General features: G+C 40.1%; 1 protein-coding gene across 4 annotated transcripts in view; it reads right to left on the bottom strand.

Moving 5' to 3' along the window:
• Positions 1-267: 267 nt before the first annotated feature.
• gabra5 (gamma-aminobutyric acid type A receptor subunit alpha5) overlaps positions 268-20,228 on the bottom strand; it is a 57,733-nt gene continuing 37,772 nt past the window's right edge. For 3 of the 4 annotated variants that reach the window (XM_066666318.1, XM_066666317.1, XM_066666319.1), the window contains 4 exons: positions 15,091-15,234; positions 9,626-9,778; positions 7,542-7,759; positions 268-2,831 (listed from right to left, as the gene is read on the bottom strand). In XM_066666318.1, coding sequence (XP_066522415.1) covers positions 2,535-2,831; positions 7,542-7,759; positions 9,626-9,778; positions 15,091-15,234 — 812 coding nt within the window. In that variant the 3' untranslated portion in view covers positions 268-2,534. The remainder of the gene's footprint in view (positions 2,832-7,541; positions 7,760-9,625; positions 9,779-15,090; positions 15,235-20,228) is intronic. The other variant, XM_066666320.1, reaches the window with a different exon arrangement.

Here is a 20,228-nt window from a genome sequence, read left to right as displayed (position 1 = left end):
GGTTCATCCCTGTTCAGCTGCCACTCACGCCTCTGTTTTCAGACAGCAATCTGAGAAATCTGGATCTGAGGGTTTCATTTTGATGTGTTAATTTTATTTATTTTTTACTTTAAGTTTCTTTATATCTAACCCGAGTCATTTTTCCACTAAAGTACCAATTAGCCCTGTCACGATTATTATATTGTAGCTGATGAATAATTTCTCTAGTAAAATAAATAAATAAATAAAATTCAGCCCCCCCCCCCCCCCCCCCCCGCCCTGCCTTCAATGGTCTGGACCCCTACAGAGCAGGTATGAGTTGGGTGGTTGACCATTCTCATGAGTGGATCAGACACAGCAGTGCTTCTGGGGTTAATCATAATGTTATGGTTGACTGGTGTAAGTTTGGATGAAGGGCCACAGTTTCTCCTCCCCGTTCCATGCCCAATGAATCCTCATCTAGTGGTGGGTTAATCTGGATGAGGGTACACAGGTACCCAAAAAAAAAAAATTGTTGCTGGTTCTGCAAATATATATTCCTTTTATGACCTGGATATGACCTGGCGCTGGTAATGTCATACAGAAGTCATTGGTAAGCTGGTATATGTAATATCCATTCATTATTACATTTTAGCCTGACTATAGTTTAGATAATGCTGACATTAATACATTTATAAATACATTCAGTAATGCCAAAGAAGGTTGGTGAATATCATGACAGGCATTATGTTCAAAAGGTAGATAGCCCCTCTCCCCTACAAGTAAATACACCCCCAGAAGGCTAAAGCAAGCCCTGTTTGTATTCAACTATTAAAATACAAATCCAAACATATCAGTGGCTGTTAAGCCATCTTCCCTGCTGTCGATAATTAGCTAGTAACTCTAACCTGACCACAGACACAGCTCAAACTGAAATAAACAAATGACTCACTGCTGCCCTCTAAAGGTGTAATAGCACCAGGTAAGAAGTTGTTGACCTTTTTGAATAAAAGAACATTTGTTTGCCTTAACTGATGGAAGAAATGCACCCCAACGTGCATTATTTTTAGCAATGTAAACATGTAAATGCTAAAAAGGTATTAACAGAGTTAAGAGAAAATAATCATTTTAAATTATAGTGGAGAGGTGATTATAGTGTGACAGGCTTAGTAACTACCCTTGTTCTTGTGTGTTTAGAGTACTCTACCCACCTCTGTCATGTTCACATTTTCCAACTTTCAGTTTTGGCTTTGCACCCGATGAAACGTCATAAATTAGCTTCCATGATAACACTTGAAATAACTGCAAATCTTTTCAGAAACGTCTGTCCAGCTGCTGAAAGCTGTAACACTTTATCCAAGTCACAACACAGATTAAAGAAAATGGATCAAAATCTAATCTACTTTAAATAAGTTGATAAACAATCCATACCAATACAAGTAGGAAAAAGAACAACTTAATGTTTATGGCAAAGCCTAACACTAAGAGAACCGGCAAATTGGCAACAGCAAAGGAATGCCAGAATCAATCATAGCTCAAGCCCACACTATTCAATGCTGCGATCTGCAGTTCCACGACTGGAGGTCTAGCTTATGTTTATGTTTCTTTAGCTGCACATTTTAGCATAGCATTGTAGCACAATATTCAGCTCTTCCCCAGAGGGTCGAGAGCTGACGTCAAAGCAAAGCATACGCAGCCTATATACAAGAGATCTGAAAGTCTTAACTGCAACCCGACCTTCTTTACTCCACATACTGCGGTATTAAAGAGCAAAGTTTCAAAAGCTGCCATGGGGGGGGGTGCAATGCAAGTCAGCCCGCTTACTTCAAAATGGCTTTAAGCAATTACAAAGAAGAGTAAAATAAAAGTCAGACTCGAGATTTAAAAAGGTAAGTCGCTGGAGATTTTCAGTGCACTCGTATGGTATCTCTCTGAAGGCAACACTTTTAGCATGGCTATTTGTCCGCTTTGCATCGCTGCTCATTGCTTCAAATGCTCAAGCTTCAACTTAAACACTAGAAGCCTCGAGCCCATTCGTACAAAGCAAGGTTTTCAACATAAGCATCGGTATAGTAGAAAAATCTTTTTTTTTTTCCTTTTGCATCGCATTTGGCATTGCTGTACTTGAAATTATGTACATCTATTTGACTCACTGATAGATGTGGAAGCCAAATGCATAATAGTTTTTGTCATATTTTGGAAACTGGATTAATTATGAGTTAAATCCTTGCTTGATTACATTAGAATAGAAGGTAAATGCAACATCACCTATGAAATCCTAGTAGAAGAGTAATATACAGTAGAAAGTCAAGGCAGATATGGCGATAGTATTCCCACAGAGCTTGGAATTCAATCATGCATCTTGGAAAAGAGAAGGGAAAGAATACAGAACTTTCTGGAAAGGCTGAATAAGTGAAGAAATGTTTGGCAACATTTTTTTTTTTTTAAAGTTCCTCATGGCTGACAGGTCTCAGTTCATCGTGTTTGAGGAGGGCAGAATGCAGAGAAGAAGACATGAAGGGGAAAAGAGGGGAAAATTCTGAAAAGTCTACGCGCTGGTGGCCAGTAGGTGAGGGTCAAACATTCGTTTTGATGACAACTGGTTCCCTGTTGAGGTATGTGGCCCAGTAGACAAGGTTGAAGGTGCCGAAGAGAACGGGGAACACTATCCGGGACATCTTGTCAATCTTGCTGACGCTGTTGTAGGTTTTTTTGGGGTCCAGCGCGGGTTTGGGCTCAGCGCACTTCATCTGGACGGCTGTGCTGTTGGAAATGGTGGCGATGGCTGCGTCCTTAGTGATGTTAGAGGTGAAGTTCACACCAGTGGAGCAGGCATTGTTCGCCTTCTTGGACAGTGCCAACGGATCCTTTTTCTGTGTTTAACAAAAAAAATAAACAAGAGTTTTATTGCAATAAAACTGGATTTGAAAAATACAAACTGTACTATAACATTACATCACAATAAAAGTGGAATTACAACTAACTACTACCGGAAGACTAAGGAGTGGATCAAATCCATATCAAATCTCTGATCATTTATATTTATATTTATATATATACAGGTCTCTTGTAAGTGAACATGTTAAAGGTTTGTCTTTTTTTATATCAAAGAATCAAAAAGGTTTTCTGGAGCAACAATATTCAAAAATGTATGTAATTAATTTATGTAAAGATTTAACAACTTAAAAAAGATTTTAGGACCATTTCTGTGCTAAAAGAGAAATAAGTAAATAAACTGATTCATAACCAACAATCACCCCCAACCCATCATCTCCCCTCCAACTTTTCTACAGTTGGAAAACCTGCACCATGTCTTTCTTCTTTATATATATATATATATATATATATATATATATATATATATATATATATATATATTGATACAGTGTTGCAGTATTGCGAGAATGTCACCATGACTTCAGCTTTTCTGATAGCACAGATAATGAACCAGTTTGAAGGTTGTAGTCTGCTTGTTAGAGGAGAACAATTCTGTTAACAAAGATCTGGGTCTGTGTAAGAGACAATTGCCTCTGCAGAGCAAAGCTGAGGGGATTAATTAATCAAGAGACACCATCGTAATGGAAGAGCCCAGGCAAAGGCTTTAAAAGGTCTCGCCGACAGACAGGAGTGAACTTGTCTCGTCGGCACCTCGCCAACAGTGCACTCAAGACAGAGCACTAAAGATGTCTATTACAAGGGAAACATCATTAAGCTTTTATTTTGAAATTCCTGTTCTGCTTGTCTCCAACTCAGCTTGAAGTGTACACACACAAGTGTGCGTATGTGAAAAGACACAAAGTCATCAGCACTATTAAACTCCAGAGTTGCAGTGGTGAATGTTCTGCTCATTAGCGTGTGGAATGAGCGTGTGCTGCTGCTGTAGGTGAGTGGGATAGGGATAAACATATGCAAAGCTCAGTTCAGACTTCTCTCCCCATTAGGAGTTACAAGCCTAAGCATCTTTACTGTCTCATTACATTTTTTTCAAATCTTAAAAGAAGCTACACTCATATTGTGAGGAAAGATACACGGGACGTGAAAAGACATTTACAGAACATTTTTTCCCCAGAAGAGAGAAAGCCATGGGTTATCTTGACACAATAGTTTCAATATTTTTCGAATAAGGACTAGGTCTGTTTTGTTCAGAGTAAGACCCTGCCTTGCCAAAACCCACCTGAACCTACTCGCCCTAAAGCAGTTTGTTAAAGCACTAATAGTGAAGTACTTTGGAAACCATTTTCAAAGATGGAATTGCCTTTTAGACTCTGCATTGCAGTGAGATGCACTGGTAAGGGTCATTTTCATAATGCTACAAGAGATCCATATATTGTTTAGTAAGTACATCATGACATTGATATAATATATAAAATGTATCTCAATAGATCTCACACAAAGGGAGGCTTTGGTCGACCTTGGATTTGAGGTTCAACTGATAACACGTCAGGGTACATACAGTACCATATGGATGTAGATGTTTTTGAGCCAGAACTAATCACCAACACTAATACCTAACCCCACTACTGTTCAGATGGCTACATTTAGTTATATCTTCACAGCAATGGTTCAATACCTAGTGTAAAGCCACTCTAGAAGAATGGAGGCTATTACACAGCAAAAGGGGGACAAAAGCCCTATTGATAGACTACTAAGCAATGACCATAGAATATATGGCAAGTCTTACTCTAGTGAGGAGTCATAACAGTAGGCTTTACTTTCATTGTATTTTTTGCTTTTGCACATGTTTAGATATGATCCTAAAACTGTATGACATTGTTGAGGTGTCAGATCATGACATATTACTAAAACATACAGAATGTACATGGCTCATTTCAACCATGCAGTCCTTTAAGAGGACACTGTGGGGGTCTGGTACTTTTGAAGGCTCAGTGTGTAAGGAGGAGGGGACTGGCCCTGTGCCCAGTCATGTAGGTGGAAGGTGGTGGATATTGAGCTGTGGAGTCGTATCGATCGGCTTCTCAGTTTTAATGCCCCAGCGTCAGCCCATTTCATCCTTTTCTCTTCAGTGTCAGTGTCATTGTGCCTGGTGCTGAATCGCTTAAAAATCACAGCAACCTCACAAGGTCTCTCTCCACTCGTCTGCTTCAGAGCGCCGCACACAGAAAACAAACAAAAACACCTTGACACGATAAATGAAATGAATGGCCTGTGGCCCACACTGCTACCAAGAGCTGGGCGCACAATCCACAGCAGGAGAGCAGAACATACAGCACATCTGACCTTTCTGACAGCAGAGTTTACAGCCCCAGATATAACAGCCACACATCCTGCTGTCCAGGTTACACAAACAAACAAACAAACGAGGACGTCGGCTTCCACAACACTCTGTAGACACTGCAGGTCATACGTTAGTGCCTTGGAGAAAATAGGTCTTTGGTAAGGGGGGGTGAAAGGTGACATTTAGATGTATGTTACAAAGAGGTAGGGGTTCCAGAGGGAGGTTGTTTTTCAGGAGCTCTCCAGTGGAGAATGAAACTGGCGGCTTGGCTTGATGACATCTGAACAGCACCAATTACACTGTCGCTAATAGACTGATTGATCATTTTTGAGAGATGGCTGACTTCTGAAACATGAAAGTAAACAAAATCACTCCAGATCTTAAGATGGTTCAGCCCTGAGAAACCATTATTGATGAAAGCACAGAGTAATCATCTTCTCTGATTCAACCGAATTGAGGGCAAGAGTGCATTATGTAACTTTAATAAGCAAAGTGATGCTTTTAAAGATGTAAGGTATGTGAAATTCTCTTACAGAGTAGTAAAAGTCTCTTCTCGAGGCAGCTGTCAAAGGCTTTTCTTTGTTGTAATAAAACCATGTTTTTGTGCTGGACTGGGTTGGCATTAATGAAGACTAAAGGACATTATTGTTTTATTAATGTTGACTTATCCATAAGTTTGGCTGGAACACCTGGCAAATTATTAGATTTAGTGCAATGTTGTAGATCCAAATGGAGACAGTGGCACTGAGCATGCGTTAACCGTAGCAGTGGTGTCAATGGGGTTGTGGGTTTTGGGCTTTGGGTATAGCCTTAGTTGATGAAGATGTGCTATTGACAGTGAGTAAAGCCCATATGGATCTAGTGGCCCTGAGCATGCATTAATGGTGCCAGTGATGCTGAGTAAAGTCTTAGTCACTAGGGACCTGGGTTTACGCTTAAAGGAACACGATGTAAGATTTTGCTCCTGTCCTCCCCCTAGAGTTGCAGTATGATTCACTTTTATTGGGGGGTGGGTGGTGTCAATTTCCCTATTACAGAGATTCTGTAGTTATAATTTAAATGTATTTAAGAAACACCCTACCACTTGGAGCACCTTGGAGGGCATGGGACTTGAACGCCAGACCCCATAGTGAAGCTTTCTGAAGGTGCCACAGGCTTAATTCACTGAAGATGAAGACAGATGCTCACCTGATGACTCCTGAGAAGAGCTCACTATGTTGTGGTTGCTGGTAGTATATACTACCATTTTATCCTGTTTATAATTATAATATTTTTCTTCAATTCTACCTTTGAGTGATTCTAACATGATATCTCTCAGACATGTAAGGCCAGCCCACGGCTTCTTTTCAAACGGCCTCAAACACCACATCAGCTGACAGAGGTCCACCATGGCTAGCACCACAAGCAGAGAAAATGCAGAGAGGAGGGGCCATCCAAATCACCCTGAGAGCAAAGCTATTTGTGCTTTCAGACAGGTAATGCATAACTGTGGATCAAACCAGCCATCTCCTGATGTGACTTCACTGTTTAACACTAAGGATAAATGAGGAACTGAATGCATACTGACACACAAAAACTACTGAGAAATTTCCAGTCAGAATGTTCACTAAATCCAAGTTATTCATTTTTGAGATGTCCCTAGTGACATTAGACATTATGGAACAAGGGGTCTTAATGAAAATAAGTGAGAAAACTGGAATTTCAAAATCAATTAAAGAACATGGTACTTATAACAACCAAACAAGACCTGAAAGACAACAACAACCATCAGATACAGTAAAACTTTTCATTTTTGATGAGGAATTCCAGCTAAAATCCCATTAAAGTTGAGGACCACAGACTGCATATTCTCTGATTATTTGATCCATGAGAAGTTGAAAGTACAACCAATTTCTAAGACTGATCTTTCAAAATGTAGATAATAAAAGAAAGAGGAGAAATTCAAGCTCCACTCTTGCTGCTGTGTTTTTTTTTTCCACAGGTCATTCTCCCCACCCTTCCACCATAAAATGATATCTAAAAACTATGGACCTTAATGGATTTGGAGGTGTCAAGCCATTATAGAGAAAGAAAATACTGCCCACTGCCCAAATAAAAAAAAAAGCAGCAACTGCTATTTTCAGAACTGTTGACTGGTCGCTCCACAGTCCAGACCTCAGCATCACTGAAAGAGTCTGGGATGACTTGGATGGGGAGAAACAGAGAATGCAAACAGCTTCCAAGACAAGCACATCAGATGTGTTGAAAACATCCCTGCAATTTTTTTTTCTGTCACTGTAACCTAAATCTATTTAAGGGTTATATTCACTGGAAAGTAAATAAATGAAGGATGGTCTCCCACACGCACCCTCACCTTGGGCTGTTGAGCTTCCATGGCTTTCTTGCCGTCCCAAGCCCAGCTGCGTTTGGTGAAGTAGTTGACAGTTGCAAACTCAATGAGGGCAGAGAAAACAAAGGCATAACACACAGCAATGAACCAGTCCATGGCTGTGGCATAGGCCACTTTGGGTAGAGAGTTCCGGGCACTGATACTCAGTGTGGTCATGGTCAATACAGTGGTCACACCTGAAGGAACAGCAAAAGGAGCAGAATATCAGGAATAAATAACAAGAGAATAGATAATACATCAAGGCTAGCAAACAAAGCTAACAATGAACTAACCTTGATATGCATCAGTAAAGGTGTTTTCTGCTTTATTTACATGTATTTGCCTGATCCCAGCTGATACACACCCATATCACATGACTTTTTTTTTTTGTGATACAATGGAATGTAGATGTTTGACAATCTAGTTGTTTTGTGAATATCAGTTAACATTCCAGCAGAAATTTGCATAATACCAGCATCCTTCCCCCAGTATATTACATTCAGCAAATATTAATTGTACATGAAAATATGCAGAGGCTGAATTTCTGTATGTCTCTCGTCGTTCAAATCGCGGTTCACTCATCGCCATAGGGTGTTGGTGAACTCGAGCTGAACTTTGGTTGCCATGGTTTAACTGAGTGCGCAAATGTAACCGGACAGAGTGTAGGGCTGTCTCTGACACATTCTGAAGCTCTAAACATGTATCTGAAAATTCATTAAGTACCAATTTCTCCCTACAGTCCTCAGCAGGTCGGGTCTCTTGTCTGTAACGGAAGGACATGCTGCATCCAAGAACAGACCCTCATTTAAAAAAGCCTCGTCTCCATCTCAGCAGCAGAGTAGACAAAACTGTGAGATAAGTAGCTCTGCTTAATAAAAAAACATAGATCCATATTCACAGGTGTAGTGGGGCCATGTTTACAAAAAGCTGCAGCAGGAAGTTTATGTCATGCCTTTCTGTGATATTATTGGCTGTTGCCAATAGCAATATCAGATTATTGCTGGACTCATGTAAACTCACGAGTACATGTTGATTGGATTAATAAAAATACCACCCTGCTAAATGCTGAATTCCTATTGGTTATCACCATATCTCTTCACTCTTAAGGTTAACTTCGCTCAACTTCATAGCTCCAATAACGCTACGTCGCCAGCCTCCGCACTGCCACCCTTCGCCGGAAATCATCAACCCTCAGTGAAAACGAATGAACGTTGGCAGAATTGTTGCGCCATGTCTCTGCTGGTGTCAACGCAGTGTTAGGTGTGAAACTAAGTTTTAAAGCGTTTTGGCGTAATGTATAATCAGAATAAAAAATGCTAACATTCTCCCTTTTAATATTTTACGGTAACTGGTGGATTGCATTAAAAAATGACACACCAAACTCCTCACAGACTGTCTCCCAGAGCATTTATATATGCTTTAGGCTATTTTTGCTCCATTTTAATACTACACAACAAAAAGCAGGAGAATGTTTGATTTCTGTATTACAAGCACATATTACACAAAAATGATTTAATACTTGAGTACACCAAACACAATGTTTGTACATGTAAACAAAGTATTCGACCAGGTGAGCTCAAAATTTGCTCATGACTAAAGATCTGATCTGTGTGGAAGCTTGTGAAAGATAGAGAATAACTGCCATAAACTCAAATGACTGATCAGTCAGATCAGTTGTTTATGATGATCCTGATGCTGATAATAGGCCTAAGGCAAGACCTAAGGTTAGCAATTCAGGTGCTCCTTATGTATGCATCTAAACGGTTTATCTATAGCTTCACGGGAGCATCGGAACGAATTCAAAAGCAGTGATCAAAGCAGATTAGCTCTTCATTCTGTCTGTCTGCCCCAGTCGATTCCCATTTCCATTTTGATGAGAATTATCGATGGATCAAGCAGTAAATAATTAACAGGAGAGGCCAGCTCAAGCTAGGAACTGTGGTGTTCAAAGAGGGGAGGAATCTCAGAGGAAAGTACAGCACTATCCAGAAGCTGCTTTGTGTAAACTAACAGTGGGCTCAGGTATTGGAGTGTGATAGTGTTTGTTTTGGAGAGACACTGACCAAAGACTGTCCTGGCAGGGACAGACTCGCGGTTGAGCCAGAAGGACACCTGGGACAGGATGACCGTCATGAAACAGGGCATGTAGGTCTGAATCACAAAATAACCAATCTTCCTCTTCAGGTAGAAGTGGGCCATCATTACCGTGTATTGACCTGCAGGGTGAGAAGCACAGAGAGAGGATCAAGAAGACGGCAAGGGATCAAAAAAGTGATAGAAAGATAAGCAGGGGAGCAGAGAACAGATGAGTAATAGACAGAGAGGGTGTGATTAAACTCAGGGGGATAAGTGCAAGCCATCTGAGAGGTTTACACACACACACAGAGAGAGAGAGAGAGAGAGAGAGAGAGAGAGAGAGAGAGAGAGAGATCCTACTCTGCTGCTTCATAAGAACAAATGAGGTATGTGTTAGAAAATGAACCACATAAAGAGCAGGCGTTTATGAACTTATCCACAGACAGATTAAAGTCCAGGAGACTCATTAGCACCATGTAGTGGTCAGTTATTGTAAGGTCCACCCCACTGAGACTATCCTGGGAAAATACATTTCAAATTTTCAGTCTTGCTATTGCACACTAGCTACACTATAGTTTCACACTAGTAGCCAAAGGATAATTAATGGACGCAACGGTCATCACTATCAGATTGGAGACTTTGTATGTTCACTGAACTAGTTCTGCTCCACCCAAGTGCATCAATGCCCTACATGTCCCAAGGCTATGAACTCCATGTTTGTAGAAACCCCTTGTTATTGGTGAATTATCGACGTTAATGCAGATTCAGGCTTGACACAATGCTCAAACAACTTGTAGCATCTACATAGAAAAGCACTACATGAAATGGGACACGCTGGAGTAGCTGAACATGACCATGTTTAACACCAGGCGTGGGCTACATCCATATAACATGCTACAGGATTGGGCTGTGGAGTACATTGCCAGAAGAACTGTCACTGTGGTGGTCCCTTGAGCAGTTTCTGGGGTGGTACCTTCAAGGGTACATTTACATACCCTTAATAAGGGAACAGAATTTCATTCCTTCTGGAAAGAATAATGTAATACATAAGACTTTATAAAGAGGTACATTTGCAATGTTTGTACATATTAGTGAACAAACAATAACAACCGGTACAGTACCGTACCGCTTTTTTTTTAACCTGCAAAGGTATTGGATGGTGCTCCCTCACGCCAAAGAAAGCTCCACTGCACTCTCAGAAAAAAAAGTACAGTTCAGGTGCACTATTGTCACTCAAGATTCAAACAGTGTAAATGTACCTTTAAAAGGTACAATAGAGATATTAAAGGCCAGTTTTGTTCCCTAAGGCACTAAAGGCAGTGCCTTCTCCAGAAGAAAAGGCTGAATATTTGTAAGATACACACACACATACACACACACACACACAGTCCCAGTCAAAAGTTTGGACATGCCCACTCAGGGAGGGTTTCCTTTGTTTTGGGCCATTTCCCACATATTGTGAATGTAGAGTACCAGTCAAACATTTGGACATATCAAATTCAATGTTTTTTCTTTGTTTTTTTTTTTTTAGATTATTTTCTATGTTGTAAATGAATATGGAAGACATTAAAACTATGAAGGAACACATATGGAATTCTATAGTAAACAAAAATGTCAGCTTCATGTAGAGCCACCAATGACTAACGAGATGTGTCCAAACTTTTGACTGGTACTGTGTGTGTGTTTGTGTGTGTATGTATAAAATCATTATTCACATATGCACACATTATTCAGATATATTTATAGTAGTACATTTATAATGTAAATGCAATGTCCCCATTTACATTAAAATGGCAGGGAATTTCAGTCTGAGAGTCAGTCACATTTAACAGAACTATTTCCTACACTGAGTACTGAGTAATCTGTCTTAAGATTAATAACCAATGGATAAGTCTAAGTCTTAGTTTAAGGGATTAGATGTCTTCAAATACAAATCACCTATAACATATAACAATCATGTAACAGGATAATACCATTGTATATCATTGTTGAAATTTATATCTACAGGGAAAGTAATAAAAGTCTATATATTTTACTTTAAATTAAAGAAAAGATTTTCATCGGATTCATGATGGATATTTATTTGCCCATATATCAGGAAATTGGAACACAATGTAAATAGCAGCTTGTAGCTTCTAATTATGAAAAAAAATTAATGTAGAAATGAAGTTTTGTTCAAACAATGACAATTAACTGTATTATTAATTTATGACTGACTATGGAGTGGTATGAGTGAATGTATGTGGATGAATAGATGAAGGTGGGGGTGCAGCAGGTGGCCTTTGAGCATGTGCACAGGTCTATCACATGTGGGATTCACACTCTGAGCCAGGACAGCAGTAAGTAAATCATCAACAGGAGAGTAAGAATGAATAGAGTGAGTGGAAAAAACATCATATATCCTGTTAACCAAGCAAAGATTGCATTCAAAGCTTTTAAAAAATCCTTTCGAGCCACAGAGTCTGATAAACTATAGAAAATCCACTGATGACTGCTGCTTTCTCCTGGCAAAATCCGATTTTTGTGTCCCACTAATCCCTTGTCACAATCTGCATCCTGCAGCTCTCTCTCTCTCTCCCCGTCTAGCTCTCTCACTCTCTCATAGACCTACCCACCCCCGTCAGGCCGGGCCAACCTCGTATGGGCAATACAGTGTCTTATCCAGCGCACTGGACCAGAGAGACAGCGAAAAAGCAGGAAAACAAAGCCAGAAAGTCAGCTAAAAGCACAAGAAAAAGTGGACAGTAGTGGACGGCTGTTGACGGCATTCACTGTGACCGACCCTGCAGATCAGATGAAGGGACCTAAGCGCTGCTGAGGGCTGGACACAGGATCTTAAAGAAAAGTTTGGGCCAGACAAGGCTGATCAGAATGGGCCTGGGGGCGAGCGTGTCCTCAGTGCCTGGGGCTAGCAGCATCCACCTCCTTCCCTTCCCCTGCCACTCATTCCCATGAGCATTCCGGAAAAGCCTCTGCTTTGGATGGGACTCTTCTGAGAGGAGGTAACCATGCGGTTGTGGTGGATCTTACTGCTCAGCTTTTGGAGTGTTTATGGCGAGCTACCCTTCATTGCGGAGAACAATGCTGCCATGTTGGTCAACTGGTGAGTGGTCAAGCTCTTTTCAAACCTAGTAATCTAAAATCTTAGCTCTTACAAATCACACTAGCAACGTGCTCTTGTTATTGATTTAAAGACGATAAAAGGTAACAGATTATCTGCACTTCTTTGTTGGTGAGGGGTGAGTGGTAGTGTGTTGAATTTTCACTGGGAATTTCACACTGTTTTGGCAGTTAAGGCACTCTTCACTCTTTCTCTCTCGCTCTCTACTGGGTTTCTCAGTTTAGCTGTTGCTAATGACCCTGCCCATGCTGTGAGGTCTTGGTGGATCTATTCTTGACTTTGTTAAAGAGGGCTTGCACCTCAGATTAGCACCGCTAATAGCCTCGCAACCTTCTTGCAAAGTGGCTAAAATAACATAGACCACATGAGTGGGGGAGGGAGGACTGGACAGGAAATGAAAAAAAGAGGAGAAGGCCTGGTTGAAGATCAGGTGAGGCCATGTCCTTTGGAGCTGTCCATGGTCCTACAAAGACTTCACAAATTGTTTGTTTCTATTTGTAGTACTATTGGGGCAGGAAAAAGTATATACATTTTATTTTATTGTTTTATTTATTTACTTTTTTGCATTACTGTATTTTTGTAGTTGCTGTTAGCATCATGACCACCCTAAGATGCTTTAGATTAATGTTCTTGTTGGATGAAACCAGGCATTAATATGGTCCAACAAATAATATTTTGTCAGTATAACACAAGCAGTTTTGCAGTTTACAAATATTTTGTAGCCCTGATCTAGGGATGGACAACACGACCAAATCTGATATCACAAAACATATTTTTAATTTTGATCGATACAATATAATTCTGATATCTATATGAACAATATAAAATCCACTGAAATTTTTTTGAAGAACAAACAAGAAACAAGACATCACCATCAAACATAATTCTACTGGCTTTTTAAATGTTAATATTTTTAAACTAATTTTAAATTGAGTGTGCTGAACTGATGACAGTACCCTGTAATGAACGTTAATCAGTGACAGATGTTGTAAATAATGTATATTGAAATATTGAAAATGTGCTAAAAATAAAATCATATTGTTACTGAAACATTTTATATTGCGATATACACTGATATTGAATTATTGTCCAGCTCTACCCTAGTCATCTACCTGTGGCTACCTAAAAAAAAAAATCTGAGGCCACATGACCGGGGTGAATCCATGGCCTAACAGCAATGTTTCCTTATCTATACCTTATGATCCATGAGGCAGTCCATACATTCACTGTCATCTAGCTCCAACTTCACTTGTACTAGGCATTCAGTGATTACGGTGTGAGTGAGAAGTGTACAGCAAACTTATGGACCACCTTAAGAGTCTTAATGAAGATGAAAGGAGATCCATATATGTCCATCCACAGACTTAGGAAACCTGGGAATCCACCCCCAAAATACACATCCTGTAATAACCCCTGGGCTATGATAACAGTGCATTTCTACCCCTCTTTACATAACCGAATTAAGCAGATGCTGCCTGGGCGCCCCTCCTTCCCGCCCCCTTTCCCACGTGTCTCAGTGTCCCGGGCTGGCTCCAGCCAATCACGGCCCTCTGACGTCACTCGGTAAAAGCACAACTGATGGGGAGGCACACGGATTAACCCTCCAGACCCAATGGCTCAGAACAGGGATAAGTGATTTTCTCCTCCCTACCTCCCTCCCTCACTCCCTCCCCCTACCCTCCTTCCCTCCCCCTACCCTCCTTCCCTCCCTCACTTGCTCAGGCTCTAGAGACAGCTGGCCATGAGTGGGAGGTGTTCTCAAATCCTCACCATTCATTTGTCATCTCCATCCAGCTTGATTTGAAAACTTGTTTCTTTTTGCAGTAGTATTGCACAATCAGACAGGAATCACATTTTAAAACAGGGACAACGTCACTAACATGCTGAGTCTATGCAGACACAGCACACCGAGACCATATGTAACATTTCAAAATGTCTGTCGTATCAATATCAGACCTGTTTTCCTGATTTTTATTTCATGTTTGTTTGCCAACGTGTACCTAGATATCTTTTACATCAGGTCAACACTTCACAACCAAAGAACCAAAATCAATTTCTCAGATTTCCAACATCTAAGGAGGTTTTCCTCCACCAAAGTTTTCAAAGAAACAATGTGTGTGCACCTTATGCCAACCACAGCACCACAAACTGTGCACTTCTGCCCACAGCCCTGTCCACACGTTATGTGTTTTCAGAGTAAGATTAGATAACATGCATGCAAATAAGTGAGGACATGGGGTATTAGCTGGGTCATGCCACTAGTGACAGTGGAGATGACGGCCAGATGCTGATATGACTGACAGCTGTGCCTGAGGTAGAGAGGGAGTCTACCTCTGCTGGTGCTGATGTCCTGAGTGCCGGCCGTCTGGCCAATCAGATGGTACTGGTTGAGCCGGGAGCCTTCCTCCGCCACCACCACAGACTTGCCAGGGTCTTGTGTCCACTTGTACACCACCTCTGAGATGGGGTAGGCATCTGGAGGAAGAAAAAAAAAGTCTTGAGCTTAGCAAATTCATCACATTAACATGATGTAAAGATACAGTTCTGTGCTGCATTGGAAATAATTCTCCAGGTGTTTGATTTGAGACAGAATGACTGCTTAGTACAACCTGCATTTGCAGGATATATTTCTGAGTAGGTTAGATACAGTACAAGATGATGAATAATTATAATGATAGAAATAATGGAAAATAATAAAAGAAGGTGGGTCCAAAACTGTTCCAAAAATGTTTAAAAGTTGTGCAGAAAACTGAGCAATTAAATTTCCACTACGAGGACAGCAACAATAGTAAGAGCCAAGCAATTCTATTAAGTAAAGAAAACAAGGAGAAAGGTAGGAAATGCCAACGCAAACAAACAACCTGATTTATGGGAAGCACAAAACCCAACCCATTCCCAAAACTTCCCCACACTGACAGGAAGTAAGTAAATAAATAAATAAATAACTGGATATGCCAATTGCAGTTCTGATCTTGCCATTGGTAAAAGCCTTATTTGAATCTGATTGGTCAGGATGCCCAGAGCACCTGGTGACAAATTAAAACACTGAGTGGCTAGAAGCTGTATTTGCACATTGCGGTCATCTGCCACATCAATATTGTAAAGGCCAAAATCGTGTTAACAGCCCTAGATTATCATGAATGGACCTCTATGGCACATGTTGTGATTAAACACCTGCGTTGCAGCCTGCAGGCTGCATCCCAGTGGACTTGCATAAAGAATTCCACTGTCTCATCTGATTGCGGCTGCAGTCCTACATCTGTCAGCAGCTGAGGAGCTCTTGCCTTCTTCACTTGCAGTAAGTTCTGCTCCAGCTTGGACAAATGGAGCATTATTGGTAATAAATTTAATCAGCATCGGGGTTGCATAATGAGATCAGTTTCAGGTGAACAAAAGAGCCATTTGAAGGCACCTGTTTTCCTGATTAACACTAAGGCATCTCATTAAAACCCTTAAAGATTAGTGTCAACACAGCAGTGCTAATAAGCAGCAGACTGTAGCTGGGAGTCAGTGAGAATTAATGCAGGTTTATATATAAATAACAGATTCATTTATTTAAACCAGGACCACGGATACTATCACAAGCACTCAATTCTCTCTGGACCATTTCCCAGAAATAATAAACAAGGGCACACCCCCTGAAGTTTCATGAAGCCTAATCTATAGATAGAACAAGTCTCTAACATACATGCTGTTCCATTTGGCTGCTACACTCGTCTCTTTACAGAGCTCTTTTTCTCCCTTATCTCTTGCTCCAATCCCCCCACAACGCACTCCATCATGGCATCCAATCTCTAAGCGATCCATTAATCCTGCCACTCTCATGACGGATGTCTCCAGCGCAATTAAGATTGACTCCCGCTATCCAGACTGGTGGATTATTTGGCCCCAACGCTACACACTCACACATACGTGCCTCTCTAGGACAGTCAGACAGCTGCATTCTCTGCTGCAAAAGACCACTCCGCTGGCATAGGCTCCACACACTGCCTCACGAAGCAAAAGCATATGTCTCTAAAATGGTAACCTTACAGGAGAAGATTATTACAATGTATCACAGATGCCTCTCTTCCTGTATGGTTTTAAACCTGTATGGTTTATACACCAATAAAATTAATTTGTGTTGTAGAAAAATACAACGTGCTACGCCTACACCGTAGTTGATTACAATAAGCAAAGGCTAGAGTTGGACGTGAGAAATTAGAATTTTATTATAAAAAGGGCAAAGTAAATATGAGAAAAACAAGCCGAGACCAAGCTTGAGAAATAATCCGAACACCAAAGGACTAAATCCAGAGGCAAAAATAGAGAGAAACTAAGCAATAATTTTGTACACATGAAGATAAAATAGAAGAAAACGCTCAGCTGAAGGAAAAAGAGGCTGTTCTTTGCATCAATACCGCCCTAAAACAAGGTTTAGCTCAGTGTTTTCACCTGGAGCCTATTAAAGCACATAACTGATATTCAATTGACATCTTCTCATTTTTATCTCTGTCAAATCGCTTATTGCCCATCAATTTTATATGTCCTCATAAATGTATAATTGTGTTTAAAACATTCAGTTAAGGCCTATAGTTATTTCTCTCTATAATGTTTAGTAATTATTTTAGATCATTTTGTGTTACACGTGCAAATTTCAAGTAAACAAAAAGCAACAAAACATGCAAAACTTCAAGCAAAATTTTGTGTTATTCCCCTGGAACAGAGGAAGAACCAGGGGCACACATGTATCTGTGGTAAAAATCGTAGGTTTTGGTTTGATAATGAGTGGTACTTGGTGTAAAAAGTTTGAGAACCACTGTTCTAGATTAAAACTAGCACCAGCAGATAAACAGATTTTAAAACATTTCAACGAGGGAGGAGAGAGAAAACCAAGCCCACAGACCAGTACTGAGCCATGCTGCTTGTTTGTTACTGGACCCCAGCTGCTGCTAACTACTGCATGAGGAAGCCACAGCTTCACTTTCTAAAAATATTTTTACCATTATTTTTTTATCATATTTTTCATAATAATTTCTGCAATTGAAACACTCAAAATAATTATACATGATTGTTATAGAGTCTGCTCAGTCACATCTTATACTTTGTAGACTAAAGTGAGGTCAGAACTCTAAACTGCACACATATTTGCGTGAGGACACAAGTTCACAGAGCGATATGGATTTAACCCTCAGGAGTCAAATGAAAACAAAAAGTCACGCTGAGCATTGCAGCAGATTTCAGTTAAAAGCAAAGACTTTGTGCCATATCTTCATTCTATGTTCATAACTGAAATGTGTTTTTTAAAGAATGGGGGATAGGACAGGGGCTGCATTTATATTAATATGTTATAAAGAAACAGCAAACAACACTGGACAATAATTTTATATCAATATATATTGCAATATAAAATGTTTGAGTAACTGATTTTCAACATTTCAATATACATTACTTATGACATCTCTTACAGATTTAGGTTCATTCGCTCAGATTTTCAAGGCTTACTGTGTGGGCTTGTGCATGCATATTCAGCCCTGTTAATGTTTGACTTTGTTTTCATAATCTGACGAAATGTGAGCTCTAAAGTTAAGGCTTATTTGTGGGCGTGCTCACTGTGCTCTTCTCAACCAATTAAAAAGAGAAGCACAGCAGGTGGCTAATCCCGTCTTTCCCCGGTCAGGTGGTGCCAGGTGGTGTCGTATGATTCGTGGCTGACAGAATAGGAAATCCCCGTTTAGAAGCAGCAAATGAAACCAGCTTCTAAGACTGAGCTTCAGAGGTGCTGCAACATGTCCCTGCGGTTTTGATGTTGACTGGAAGATGTTTGTGTTTGTTTGATTGTCTGTAAAATGACAAGTGACTTCCCTCTCCCCAAAACCATTATTGGAGCCCTGTGATACAAGACAAATTCCAGAGAAACCTAAAGAAATATAATAATGGTGAGGCTTCCAACTAATTTACCAGTTTAGCATGTGTTTTCTGCTTGACCCCCGAGGCTGAAATATGAATTATTTGCACATATACATTTTTTGTACTGGAAATTAAGATGAAAAATAAGACTGAAGGCTGCTCTGTGAGTTTTGCACTGCAACTGCATGTAATGCCTATGATGAGATTTCACTTCAGCTATTGACTTGTGTGGTTGCACTCCAGTGGCCATGTCCTCATACCCCATTTGTAAGGGAACAGAGACAAGGCTTTAACAGCATTTAGTCATTCCTTAGCCCTTCCACAACATCTTAATAACAGCTGAGACTAAACAAGACATGCAACCTTCTGTAATCACATAACTGCATAATTGCATTAAATTATAATGAAATTATCGTAGACAAATTTGATTAGGAACGGCATAAGCACAGTACAAGAGAAAAGAATTTGCTGAGTGATTATTTTATTCTAATTCCGTCTCTTGTTTTACACAAGGACATTATGTAAGGTGTCAGTTGCCATTCTTGCGTGACCTTACAGTGCCCAGTGCAAGAGGAAAAAGGAGGACACATCCAGCCCTCAGCTCTTAATGCAGCACAAATCTCAGCGCGGTTTAAGTCAGGCCAGGTTTGACAGGCTGAGCTCATGAAGTGTCACTGAAGAAACATATGGCCAAATGTTTGTGGACATGTGCTCATCCGAGATTCCATGTGAAATCAAAGGTACACACACAGACACACACACATGTGTAATAAATCTGGTATGAGTTACATTTGGGATGTGTTATAGCTAACACCTGGCCTCACCAATGTGGCTAAAACACACAGGGGGAACCCACTCCCTACTAATACCCTTATTTTCATTCATACAGACTCTAGAACTATAAGTTTCTACTAGCAATACTGCTACAGGAGTAATGCCAACATTCAAAAATAAAGCTGTCCACAGTTTTGAGTACGGATTAACAGCGGAATATTAACAGAATTCCACATTTTTTTTCTACTGTTTATTGGTAGAAAGCACTAGCAAGCCTTAGTTTTGTAATTTACAGCATTGTTTTGGAGGTTTTGGTTTGACAATGATGGTACTTATCAAAATAAATAGCGTAATATGGTGAAAATTGTTGTTTATCCCTCATTATTATATGCAATAAGTATATTTAAGTAGAGAAGTAAGTCTCTATCCGACAAGTACATTTCCAATTAATTGTGTTTGAATTGTTAGACAAACAATGACTGTCATAATGGACAAAGGAATTCAATGAGGCGGCTACATTCAGATAAAGTCCACGACAACTTAACGAAAGGCTTTGTATGAATAGGAATGGTAATGTAAACATGTGGCTACAGATGGGCATTCTCACTATAATGTTTCTGAACTCACTGCTATACAATACCATTATTGATTTGTCTACTTTCGGGTAGTGCTGGGCAATAAAACAATATTGATTTGTTTTCGTGATTCATTTTTGCTCAATAACGATGATAAGCTTTGGGTAACAGAGCTCAATAAACCTTCATTTCTATTCCTAGTTAACACAGCCAGCTGCACGCTATCAGGTG

Source organism: Hoplias malabaricus, chromosome 3, assembly GCF_029633855.1.
Source record: "Hoplias malabaricus isolate fHopMal1 chromosome 3, fHopMal1.hap1, whole genome shotgun sequence".
Classification (NCBI taxonomy): domain Eukaryota; kingdom Metazoa; phylum Chordata; class Actinopteri; order Characiformes; family Erythrinidae; genus Hoplias; species Hoplias malabaricus.
The sequence above is the reverse complement of the archived record's forward strand: the minus strand, read 5'-3'. Positions and strand labels throughout refer to the sequence as shown.